At 38.5% G+C, this 13,710-nt stretch overlaps 1 protein-coding gene across 7 annotated transcripts in view; it reads right to left on the bottom strand.

Annotated features, from left to right (window-relative positions):
* MTRF1 (mitochondrial translation release factor 1) overlaps window positions 1-13,710 on the bottom strand; it is a 70,144-nt gene that overhangs the window by 13,195 nt on the left and 43,239 nt on the right. For all 7 annotated transcript variants that reach the window (XM_030311768.1, XM_030311740.1, XM_030311756.1 and 4 more), the window contains one exon: window positions 11,460-11,577. In XM_030311768.1, coding sequence (XP_030167628.1) covers window positions 11,460-11,577 — 118 coding nt within the window. The remainder of the gene's footprint in view (window positions 1-11,459; window positions 11,578-13,710) is intronic.

The following is a 13,710-nucleotide window of genomic DNA, read 5'->3' as shown; positions in this document are numbered from 1 at the left end:
ACTTCTACCTGACTTTCTCTCATTTAAAATTTTAATTCAGTGTACACTCATTATTACTATTCTGGATAGTATAATATAGAACAATATTCCACAATACAGGGTTGAGGTGACACACACTAAGTATCCAACAGTTTGTGGATTTCATAGGTAAATTATGGTAGGCTACAAAATTTATCATCTCATTTTTGATGAAAGGGATTTATTTCTCTATGCATAGAAAAGAATTCAAAAGGATATACACTAAAGATATATACCAAAGTGGTTATTTGGAATGGTGACAGATGTTTTCTGTTCTTTTGCTCCTGTATATATTCTAGGTTTTTACAGTTTCTTATGGAATACAAATCAAAGAAAACTTGAGATTATAAAATTATCCTGTTGTTGGATATTTAGGCTATATTAACTTAAAAAAATTTTTTTAACGTTTATTTATTTTTGAGAGAGAGAGAGACAGACAGACAGATTGCGAGTGGAGGAGGAACAGAGAGAGGGAGACACAGAATCTGAAGCAGGCTCCAGGCTCCGAGCTGTCAGCACAGAGCCTGACATGGGGCTTGAACCCATGAACCATGAGATCATGACCTAAGCCAAAGTCTGGATGCTTAAGTGACTGAGCCACCCAGGTGCCCCTAGGCTATATTAACTTTTGCTATTACGAGCAGTGCAAGCAATAATAATTGACTGAAAATTTAAAGGTGACATCTGATCTCAAGATGGCCTCCTCTTTCTTTTAAAAATCATACTAAAACAACAAGAAACAGAAATGCAAAATAAAAACATAGGATGCATGTAGCCCCAAACACGATATATACAGACAGAAAGCACATGAAGAATGGTAAATGACTTAGCTATGGCGGGGGAAGTGAAACATAACTCCATGTAGAGGGAGAGCTGACCAGTAACAAGCCTATTTGCCCTGCTGAGTGCCAGAAAGCCTCAGGAATTGAGGCACCAGGTACTTCGGAAGTTGGTCACTAAAAACAAAAAGTCTTGAAGCGTATCTTTAAGTCCCCTCCCTCAATCTGTAGGAGGCAGAAGAAGGTATAGTCTTTAGGGAATTAAGTAAGGGAAGTTTCAGACTTGAGACTTGGGACAAAGCAGAGTAAGTATGAGACATGGGACTGAAAATAAGAGGATTAAGTAAGGTTGCTTAGTGAATGGTGAGACCTTAACCTTACTTTTAAATATATCATGGACGATCCTATATGGGAGAAAACAAACTACTCAAGTAAAAAGATCTATAAACACTGACATCTGGCAGTCCCTAATAAAAAAAGCTAATTAATCATCTAACTGCTCTTCAGTGAAACTTCCTAGTGGGTAAGTGGCATCCAAGCACCCCAGAGCTTTTAGAACCTCCCTCTAGTATGTATATATAGACAGCAAAGAATTCCTAGACATTTCCAACAAGAAAGTAAGAGTAAAACAAAAAATAAACTTAGAGGAAACACAGACATTGCAGGAAGCAAAAGAACTTCAGGGAAACTAAAATTAATATCTGAACAACAACAATAAAAAAATTCCATCAATGACAACAACAGGATGTTATCAAAATGGGACAATTCTGAGAATAAAAAAACTTGTGAAAATTTAAAAAAAAACACACATTTTTAAAACTCAGTAAAAGCGCTGGAGAAAAAAAAACCTAAAACACAAAGTGATAGACAATGTGAGAGAAAAAAAGAAGACAAACAATAAATTCAAGAGATCTAACACTGGAGTAACAGAAATTCCAGGCAGAACAAAGAAAACAGTAAATAAATTATTGAGGAAGATATTTTGGAACTGAAGGGCATGAGTCTCCAAATTGAAAACAACAAATACAATGAATGACAAAAGCCTTAAATGTTCTAAGTGGAAATTACTTCCAATCAAGTATTCATGATCAATGAAGTGTGAGCTTGGAATAAAGCTATTTTCAGATGTACAAAGTCTCAAAATATGTCTCTCATGCATCTTTTCTTAGGAAACCACTTGGAGAAGGGCTTCACTAAAATGGGGGAGTAAACTAAGAGAGATGAGATGGGATCCAAGAAACAAGAGGCTCCAACACAGAACAGACAGGAGGGGAATTCCCAGACCGTCAGTGTCCGGAACAGCCCCTGTGCCGTAGCCTTGGAGAGTAAATCATCCAGACTAGAGCAGGATAATCCAGGGCTCTATAAACGGTGTTGCCAAAACACATTAGCTTAAATAGAAAATCTGGTAAGTTTCATTTTATAGAGCTTTTGGAAGATCAAGCAAGACTTAAGAGTAAAAGAAAACTAAGCAAATGTAAAACCAATGAGGTAATTATTAACTCTAGGAAATGACATCACAGTACAGGTCTTCCCTGCTATCAGAAAGTAGAACATTCTTATGAAACCTTTCAAAGGCTGAAATGGTGTAAAGTGAAGAACCATTACCATTAAGTTACATGGGAAATTTATTGAGCATTCCCACACCAAAAAAGTAACCTCTGTTAAGGCTGATTCCTTAAACACATCTTGCTAACAGATGGGCAAAATAAACTGAGATAAAGCCCAGATGCTCAGAGACAGAGTTCAAAGCTGTGGTAACTTGATGCTGAGGTGCTGAGTGTAGTTCCTGGGGAAGGAGCTTGGTGGGGCCACTCTCACTGCTCAGCGTATGTGAAGCCTCAACAACAGCTGGCTGCAAAATAAATGCTGAACACTATTTTCTCTTTTCACCTTTTTTTTTTTTTGTAAAAGGGAAAATCCTCTTTGGACTTCTGATTGGTGAAAACAGGCATAATGTAGGTCTTTCATAAAAGTGAAGCAGCTTAATGTGAATTTTTGAAAAGCTGGGGGGATACTTGTGTGCTATGTGGCTCAGCAGTGAACACGATTTACTCTGTGTATTAAAGCAGTGAAAGTTAATTTTGCCAAAATAGAAATATATTAGGTAGAAGAAAAGAGGATATAATAAAAGAGCCCCAATCTTTACCTACTACATTAAGAAGTCAATATGTAATATTGTAACTAATTGATCAGAAGAGGCACCATACGTTAGGGTACCGGGTGGCTCAGTCAGTTAAGCATCTGATTGGGCTCAGGTCATGATCTCAGTTTTCTGAGTTCCAGCCCTACATTGGGCTCTGCACTGACAGTGTGGAGGCTGCTTTGGATCCTCTCCCTCTCTGCCTCTCCCCTGTGCTCTCACTCTCTCTCAAAAACAAATAACTGTTAAAAAAAAAAAAAAGAGCACAATCTAGTATTTAGAAACACTGAGGTAATTATCAGAAAAAATAGCTAAGAGTTTAAATTGGTTGCCTGTGGGTAATGGGACTTCAGGGTCAAGGAAGGAGGGAGGCAGAGGAAAAAGAGGTCTAAGGAGCTGCTGTTTTTTGTTATAGGATTTTACCATTGACTTTTAAAACCTTATAATATATAATGTAAAAATTAATTTTAAAAAGGAAAGTTTTAGGGGCTCCTGGGTGGCTCAGTTAGTTAAGCATCTGACTCTTGATTTCAACTCGGGTCATTATCTCATGACTGGTAAGACTGAGCCCCATGTCAGGCTCTGTGCTGATAGCAAAGTCTACTGGGGATTCTCTCTTTCTCTCTCTCTCTCTCTCTCTCTCTCTCTCTCTCTCTGCCCCTCCACTGTGCTCTGCCTCTCTCAAAATAAATAAACATTTTAAAAATTAAAAAATAAATAAAAACAAAAAAAGAAATTTTAAAAGCTTAAAGTAAGTTTAAAATTTGAAAAATGATAGAAATATCTGAAATCACATCAAGGACTGCAAAACTACCTCATAGTATACCACAATTACCAACATTCAAAATAACAGCATTAATGCAACACAGCCCAATGGAGCTAGCATTCAGTCTCCAAGGTGACTTGTAGATCCATTACAGTAGCATGTCCAATACTGCTTTCATGTTTATTTTTAGGCTGGGACATCTCTGGTTGTTCACCGCTGTCCAGAATACCTGGTGGCTTCTCTCAATAGGTCCACTCACTATCTGCAACCTTTGAGAGAAGTACCTTTACCAAACAGATGTGGAATAGGGAGGGGAGAGTTAAAATGGCAGAGTAGTAGGGGGACCCTAGTAGTAGGAACGAGGACTTTGCCTCGTCTCTCAACACAGCCAGATAAATATCAAATCATTCTGAACACTGAATTGATCTGAGGACTGAGAACAAACTGCACATCTAAAGGGAGAAAAATGGCCACATTGTGGAAGGAAGAAGCTGCAGAGTTGATTTGAGGGAGAAAAGAACAGCAGGTGTTGTGGAGGAGAGGGAGCCCTGATCATGGAGAGAGGAGCGAGGGAGAAAGAGAGAAAGAGAGAAAACACACCACATAGGAAATTGTACAAGAAAAAGTCTTCCCCAAAACCAATGACTGGGAAAAGGAGAGGGGCTGACTCCTGCCAGTGTTTATAAGCAGTGGAGCTCAAAGTCTGAAGTTTTAGAAGTTTGGGTCATTGCTGGGGTCATGCTTGGGGGACTTAGTGTTACTCCTGTGGGGAAAGAGGGAAAAAGCCTGGAAGTGGCCAGCGTGGTCTGAGGATCCCCTTGGTCTCATGGGGAGAAACAATTTTCCTTCTTGGAGTGCATTTTGGAGAGGTGGCATGGACTTTCCGGGGACAAAAAAACTGGGAAGTGCCAAGGTATTGCCTTGTTCATTAGCATAGGAACAGAGACACCTGCTGAGGGCAGCAAATCTTTGTGCTGGCTTTTTGATGTGCTTTACCATAAACTCCCAACCACTGTGTGGCTGAGTGACTGCTTTTCAGGGACAAACTAGCACCAGTCACGGTGCAGCAAGACCCTCCCCCAGAGGATCAACGTGGGTCCATGCTGCACCAGGTCCCTAAAATTTGAAACTTTGACACCCAGCCACATTCTTGAGATAAAACACAGGAGTACTGTGCCTCCTGGCAGGCAGAAAGCTTGGACACAGACAGGGTGAAGGCAGGGCTGTGATGGAAGCTGGGGACACAAGAAGGGAGGCTGTTCACTCTTCTGTGAGGGCTTCCTGAAGAGTGGCAGGCTTGAACTCCCTGCTCTGGGGACAAGAGAGTGGGGTAATGCTATTATCCCCTCCCCATCGGCACCGACTAACTTCAGTGAGCAACACAAGACCCCCAGTGAAGGCTGGAACCGCCTACACCAAGTTCTTGCCCCCCTGCACCCTGCAGGTGCATCTTTCCTAGGCAAGTCCTCCTGAAAACCAGTACAGCAGGATCCTCCCTCAGAAGACCACAAACCCCTCATGTGCACCAAGTATACTGATCACAGAGTGCTGCAAAGCTTCAGCTCTAGGGGAAATAGGATCTAGCCTCTTTTAACAAGCAGACTGAAACATACTTAGTTAAAACTTGCACACAGTGGACAGTGTCCAAACACTCCCCAATGCAGGCAAGGAGAAACTCTGCAAAGGATTGACCTGAGGGAAAGAGCAGCTAAAGCACAACAACAGAATGCATACTCTGAAATACTTCCTGAAGCACCAGTACCAAGACAGTATAGGACCTCTTCTCAATATAGCAATTACTCTCATGAGCAGGAATATAATAGGCTTTCCTGACATACACACACATAAACAGTGACCAAGACAAAATGACAAGACATAGGAATTCACCCCAACAGAAAGAACAGGAAGAAGTCTCAGCCAGGGATTTAATCAAAACAGATACAAGTAAGATGCCTGAACAAGAATTTAAAACAACAATAATAATGATACTAGCTGGGCTTAAGAAAAGCATAGAGGACTTTAGAGAATCCTTTACTGCAGAGATAAAAGAACTAAAAACTAGTCAGGTTGAAATAAAAAAATGTTATAATGGAGATATAAAACTGAGTGGTCAATGACAATGAGGATGGATGAAGCAGAGGAATGAATCAATGATACAGAAGATAAAATAATGGAAAATAATGAAGCTGAAAAGAGGAGAGAAGAAAAAGTATTGGATCATGAATGAAGACTTAGGGAACTCAGCAACTCCTCAAAGTGTAATAATATTAGTATCATAGAAGTCCCAGAAGAAGAGAGGGAAAATGTGCAGAAGGTTTATTTCAACAAATTATAGCTGAAAACTTCCCTAATCTGAGGAAGGAAACAGACATCAGAATGCAAGAGGCACATAGAACTCCCATCAAAATCAACAAAAGCCAGTCAACATCAAGACATATCCTAGTGAAATTTGCAAAACAGAGAGATAGGGGAAAGATCCAAAAAGCAGCAAGGGGAAAAAATGTCCTTAACCTACAAGTGAAGACAAATCAGGTTTGCAGCAGATCTGTCCACAGAAACTTGGCAGGCCATAAGGGAGTGGCATGATATATTCAATGGGCTGAATAGAAAAAATATGAAGCCAAGAATACTTTATCCAGCAAGTCTGTCATTCAGAATAGAAGGAGAGATAAGGAGTTTCCTAGACAAGCAAAAACTAAAGGAGTTTGTGATCACTAAACCAGCCCTGCAAGAAATATTAAAGAGGACTCTGAGTGGGAAGGAAAGAACAACAGCTACAGAGACTAGAAAGGAATGGAGAAAATCTCCAGAAACAATGACTTTACAGGTAATACAGTGGTACTAAATTCATATCTACCAATAATCACTCTGAATATAAAAAGACTAAATGCTCCAATTAAAAGATATAGAGTATCAGAATGGATAAAAACAAAACAAAACAAAACAAAAAAACCAAGACTCATCTATAGGCTGCCTTTAAGAGACTCATTTTACACTTAAAGGCAACTGCAGATTGGAAGTGAGGGGATGGAGAACCATCTATCATGGTAACGAACATCAAAAGAAAGCCAGAGTAGCCATACTTATATCAGACAAACTAAATTTTAAACCAAAGACCATGAAAAGAGATGAAGAAGGATACTATATCATAATTAAGGGGTCTATCCATCAAGAAGATCTAACAATTATAAATATTTATGCCCCAACTTGGAAGCACCCAAATATATAAGTCAATTAATAAAAAAACATAAAGAAACTCATTGATAATAATACAATTAATAGTAGGGAACTTTAACACCCCACCTATAGCAATGAACAGATCATCTAAGCAGAAAATCAACAAGGAAACAATAGGTTTGAGTGACACACTGGAGCAGATGGACCTAACAGATATATTCAGAACATTTTATCCTAAGGCAGCAGAATACACATTCTTTTCGAGTGCACATGAAACATTCTCCAGAATAGATCACATACTGGGTCACAAATCAGCCCTCAGGTACAAAAAGACTGAGATCATTCCATGCATATTTTCTGATCACAGCACTATGAAACTTGAAGTCAACCACAAGAAAAATTTGGAGAGATCATAAAAACATGGAGGTTAAAGAACATCCTACTAAAGCATAAATGGGTTAACCAGGAGATTAAAGAAGAAGTAAAAAAAAAATACACGGAAGCAAATGAAAATGAAAACACGACAGTCCGAAACCTTTGGGATGCAGCGAAGGCAGTCCTAAGCGGGAAGTATACTGCAATAAAGGCCTATGTCAAGAAGCAAGAAAAATCTCAAAGACCCAACCTAACCTCACACCTAAAGGAGCTAGAAAAGGAACAGCAAATGAAGCCTAAAGCCAGCAGAAGAAGGGAAATAATAAAGTGTAGAGGAGAAAAAAACAATATGGACACACACAAAAAAAGCAGAACAGATCAACAAAACTAAGAGCTGGTTCTTTGAAAGAAAGAATAAAATTGATAAGCCCTAGCCAGACTTATCAAAAAAGAAAAGAGAAAGGACCAAAATAAATAAAATCATGAATGAAAGAGGAGTGATCACAACCAGCACCACAGAAATACAAACAATTGTAAAAGAATATTATGAAAAATTATATGCCAACAAATTGAGCAATCTAGAAGAAATGGATAAATTCCTAGAAACATACAAACTATCAAAATTGAAACAGAAAGAAATAGAAAATTTGAACAGACCCATAACCAGCAAAGAAATCGAATCAGCAATCAAAAATCTCTCAACAAACAGAAGTCCAGGGTTAGATGGCTTCCCAGGGGAATTCTATCAGACATGTAAAAAAAGTTAATACCTATTCTTCTCGACTGTTCCAAAAAATAGAAATGTAAGGAAAACTTACAAACTCATTCTATGAGGCCAGCATAACCTTGATTCCAAAACCGGACAAAGACCCCACTAAAAAGGAGAATTATAGGCCGATATCCCTGATGAACATGGATGCAAAAATTCTCAAGAAAGTAGCAAATTGAATCCAACAGTACATTAAAAGAATTATTAACCATGATCATATGGGATTTATTCCTGGGCTACAGGGGTGAGTCATAATTTGCAATTCAATCAACATGATACACCACATTAATAAAAGAAAGGATAAGAACCATATGATCCACTCAATAGATGCAAAAAAAGCATTTGACAAAGTACAGAAGCCATTCTTTTTTTTTTTTTTTTTTTTTTTTTGAGACAGCAAGCATGAAAGTGGGGAGGGGCAGAGGGAGAAGGAGAGGGAGAATCTCAAGCAGGCTCCATGCTCCAGAGTCTGACGTGGGGCTTGATTCCATGACCATGAAATCACAACCTGAGCTGAAATCAAGAGCTGGATACTTAACTGACTGACACCCAGGCACCCCATAAAGCATCCATTCTTGATAAAAACTCCTAACAAAGTAGGGATAGATAGAACATACCTCAACATCATAAAGGCCATATATGAAAGACCCACAGCTAATATCATCCTCAACGGGGAAAAACTGAAAGCTTTTCCTCTAAGATCAGGAACAAGACAGGAATGTCCATTCTCATCATGGTTGTTTAATAGTTTTGGAAGTTTTAGCCTCAGCAATCAGACAACAAAAAGAAATAAAAGGCATCCAAATCAGCAAGAAAGAAGTCACTCTTTCACTATTTGCAGATGACATGATGTCATTTATGTAGGAAACATGAAAGACTCCACCACAAAATTGCCAGAACTAATACATGAATTCAGCAAAGTCACAGGATACAAAATCAATGTACAGAAATCTGTTGCATTTCTATACACCAATAGTGAAGCAGCAGAAAAAGAAATCAAGGAATTGATGCCATTTACAATTGCACCAAAAATAATAAGATAACTAGGAATAAACCTAACTAAGGAGATAAAAGATCTGTACTCTGAAAGCTATAGAACACTTCTGAAAGAGGGGCGCCTGGGTGGCTCAGTCGGTTAAGCGGCCGACTTTGGCTCAGGTCATGATCTCACGGTCCGTGAGTTCGAGCCCCGCGTCGGGCTCTGTGCTGACAGCGTGGAGCCTGGAGCCTGCTTCCGATTCTGTGTCTCCCTCTCTCTGACCCTCCCCCGTTCATGCTCTGTCTCTCTCTGTCTCAAAAATAAATAAACGTTAATAAAAAAAAAAAATTAAAAAAAAGAACACTTCTGAAAGAAATTGAAGATGATACAAAGAAATGGAAAGACATTCCATGCTCATGGATTAGAAGAGCAAACATTGTTAAAATGTCTATATGACTCAAAGTAATCTACATATTTAATGCAATCCCTATCAAAATTCCAGCAGCATTTTTCACAGAGCTAGAACAAACAAGGTTGTATAGAACCACAAAAGACCCTGAATGGCCACAGCAATCCTGAAAAAGAAAACAAAGGTGAAGGCACCACAATTATGGACTTCAAGCTGTATTACAAAGCTGTGGTCATCAAGACAACATGGTACCGGCACAAAAACATACACTGGATCAATGGAATACTTAACAGAAAACCCAGAAAAAATGACCCACAACCATATGGTCAACTAATCTTCAACAAAGCAGGAAAGAATATCCAATGGAAAAAATATAGTTTCTTACACCCTACATAGAAATAAATTCAAAATGGATGCAAGATCCAAATGTGAAAGAGGAAACAATAAAAATTCTAGAGAATAACACAGGCAGCAACCTTTTTCACCCAGGCCGTAGCAAGTTCTTACTAAAAACGTCACTGGAGGCAAGGGAAACAAAAGCAAAACTGAACTATTGGGACTTCATCAACATAAAAAGCTTCTGCACAGTGAAGGAAACAATCAGCAAAACTAAAAGGCGACTGACAGAATGGGAGAAGATATTTGTAAATGACATATCAGATAAAGGGTTAGTATCCAAAATCTGTAAAGAACTCAACAAACTCAACACCCCCAAAACAAATAATCCGGTTAAGAAAGGGATAGAGAATATATGAATAGATGTATTTTCTAAAGAAGACATCCAGATGGCTTTCGTCCAGACATGAAAAGATGCCCACCATTGCTCATCATCAGGGAAATACAAATCAAAACCACAACGAAGTATCACTTTACACCTGTCAGAATTAACAACATAGGAAACAAAAGATGTTGGCGAGGATGTGGAGAAAGGGGAACCCTCTTAAAGTGTTGGTGGGAATGCAAACTGGTACTCTGGAGAACAGCATGGAGGTTCCTCAAAAAATTAAAAACAGAACTATCCTACGACCTAACAATTACACTACCAGGTGTTTACCCAAATGATAGAAAAATACTGATTTGAAGGGGCACATGCACCCTGATGTTTATGACAGGATTATCAACAATAGCCAAACTATGGAAAAAGCCCAAATTTCCATTGACTAATGAGTGGATAAAGAAGCTGTGGTTATATCAGGGTTCCTGGGTGGCTCAGTTGGTTAAGCATCCAACTTCAGCTCAGGTCATGATCTTACAGTTTGTGGGTTTGAGGCCCGCATCGGGCTCTGTGCTGACAGCTCAGAGCCTGGAGTCTACTTCAGATTCTGTGTCTCCCTCTCTCTGTGCCCCTCCTCCACTTGCTCTCTCTCTCTCTCTCTCTCTCCCAAAAATAAATAAATGTAAAAAAAAATTTAAAAAAAAAGAAGGTGTGGTGTGTTTATATATGCAATGGAATATTACTCAGCCATCAAAAAGAATGCAATCTTGCCATTTACAATGATACGAATGGAACTAGAGTATATTATGCTAGGTGAAGTAAGTCCATAAGAGAACAACAAATACCATATGATTTCATTCATATGTAGAATTTAAGAAACACAACAGATGAACACAGGGTAAGGGAAGGAAAAATAAGATAAAAATAGAGAGGAAGGCAAACGATAGAGACTATTCAAAACAAAGAAGAAACTGAGGGTTGCTGGAATGGAGGCGGGGGGGATGGGCTAAATGGTGATGGGTATTAAGAAGGTACTTGTTGGGATGAGCACTGGGTGTTATATGTAAGTGATGAATCACTAAATTCTCCTCCTGAAACCAACTATGACACTATATGTTAACTAATTAGAATTTAAATAAAAATTTGAAACGGAGAAAAAAAGTGGAATATGAACACACTGGGGACCTCAGACCCATGATCCCAATGTCAACTTAAAGAGTTGGTGCAAGAAACAAGACACTAACACAAAACTATTTTCTTCTCAATGTTGAATAGTTTTGTAAGATGTAAACACAGGTTAAAAGTACAAAAGCAAAGGGACTTGATTACCTGTGGGGACATGGACGAGTCTGACAGCACTATCAGTTGTATTAACATGCTGACCTCCTGCTCCTTTGGCTCGAAATGTATCTATTCGCAAATCCTTGGGGTCTATTTTCACATCTACCTAGAACCAAAAGTACAACGTAAGTAAATTCTACGTCCAACAAATGTTTTAATACTTAAACTAAGAAAGAGCTTATACCCAAGAAAGAACTGTAAACTCCCTATATCAACTGATGCTATTTTTTGACACTGATTATGTTGCTATGAGATCATGGGGTTAGGCAATCTCTCAAGTTTCCTCACACACCATGCCACAAAGCCACATTTGATAGAAAATATACATATATACGTATGCGTGTACGCATAAAGTTGATCCTCATTATTCCCTGACTATATGCAAATTCACCTACTTTATTTGTTCCCCATATTAATTATTGCTGCACTTTCACAGTCACGAGGTGACATGCGCAGAACTGTACAAACTCCAAGCTGCTCTATATGTGCACATTCCCAGCTGAGGTCAAACAAGGTGACACTTGGCTTTCTTTTTTCACTATGGCCAGAGAATGAAGACAGGAGGGGGCAGAGCAGCGTAGTGCAAGAAGCTTTAGCTCTTGGGTCAGTTGGATGGGGTTTGAACCCCAACTCAGGCATCTGTTAATGAAGTAGCCTCAGGCAAGTCACCTGATACTTGTGAACCTCATTTTCTCTTTGTAAAATAAAGAAAATAGACTCTACCATGACAGGTTACTTTTAAGATTATAATCCATGTAAGATAAATAGATACAGAAATATATAGGTATATAAATATATGTATACACACACATACATATTTCCCCTAGGGGAAATGATGGTTCAATATTTGCTAAATCAGTGTTTGCTGAGACTTCACAAAACATAACTACTGTGAATACTGAGAATCGACTATGTGTACTTATTAGTGGACTAAATGGTAGCATCCAAAAAGATATGTTCATGTTCTCACCACTAGAACCTTATTTGGAAAAAGAGATTTTGCAGCTGTAATTGATTTAAGATGAGATCATCCTGGATTATTCAAATAGGCCCTAAATCCAATAAGAAGTGTCCTTAGAGGAGAAAGTAGAGGAGAGGAACGTGTGCATTCAGAGCTATCTAGCTTGAATCCAAGGAACACCTAGAGACACTAGAAAATGGAAGTAGCAAGGCAGCCTTCACCCTTAGAAGCTCTGGAAGGAGTATGGTCCTGCCAATACCTTGATTTTAGACTCCTGGCTTCTAGAACTGTGAGAAAATAATTTTTTTTTTCTGTTTCCAGCCCCTAAATTTGTGGTAATTTGTTACACACACACATACACACACACACACACACACACACACACACACATTACAAAATATGATGTTTTTCAGGGGAGAACTAACATCTTGTTCCACATTTATCATTTATTTGTATGAATGGCAGCGAGTATGATTTTTCTCTTTGTAGAGTAATAACAGGGTCAGTTTTAGACTCTAATATACAATTTGGTTATTCTTTTGTTTCCTCTAAAATGAATACTATATTGTGAAGAAAAGATTATACAGCTTTTGTTAAAATATGCCAGTGTTGGCTACCTTAAAATTTCAATAAATGCTAAAGAGAAGTGGGGCACCTGGGTGGCTCAGTCGGTTGAGCATTCGACTTCGGCTCAGGTCATGATCTTGTGGTTTGTGAGTTCAAGCCCCATATTGGGCTCACTGCTCTCAGAGTGTCAGCGCAGAGCCTGCTTCAGATCCTCTGTCCCCCTCACTCTGCCCCTCCCCCACTTGCACGGTCCCAAAAAATAAATACTTTTTTAAAAACAAACACTAAAGAGAAGAGTAATTTCCCATTTTTTGTGGTTACAGTATATTAAATAGTCGTGTAGTAAATATATGTATATTATATGTCCTATTCTCTTAAATGTTATAACTACCTAATGACTGTTGGAAAATGCTGAACAAAGAAACAGCGACTTAATGAAATACAAAGAATTTTAAATGTCAGTTAAGAGAATAAGACTTTGCTCTTTTATGAAAATGAAACTCCACTACATGAGTTTAATTTTCAAGAATATGAAGAGAATAAGAGGATAGGTGAAAATGGGGTGGAAGGAATAAGGAGGGAAGCAAGAAAACTCTATGGTTTTGATTTCTGAACTACATAAATGTTTGCATACACCAAGAGTGAAATTATATAAAAGAGGAAAGAAAACTCAAATGCTAATACTTAATAGGAACAGAAACAAATGAATCA

The sequence above is a fragment of the Lynx canadensis genome, chromosome A1 (assembly GCF_007474595.2).
Source record: "Lynx canadensis isolate LIC74 chromosome A1, mLynCan4.pri.v2, whole genome shotgun sequence".
Lineage (NCBI taxonomy): Eukaryota > Metazoa > Chordata > Mammalia > Carnivora > Felidae > Lynx > Lynx canadensis.
This window is presented reverse-complemented; position numbering and strand designations above follow the sequence as displayed.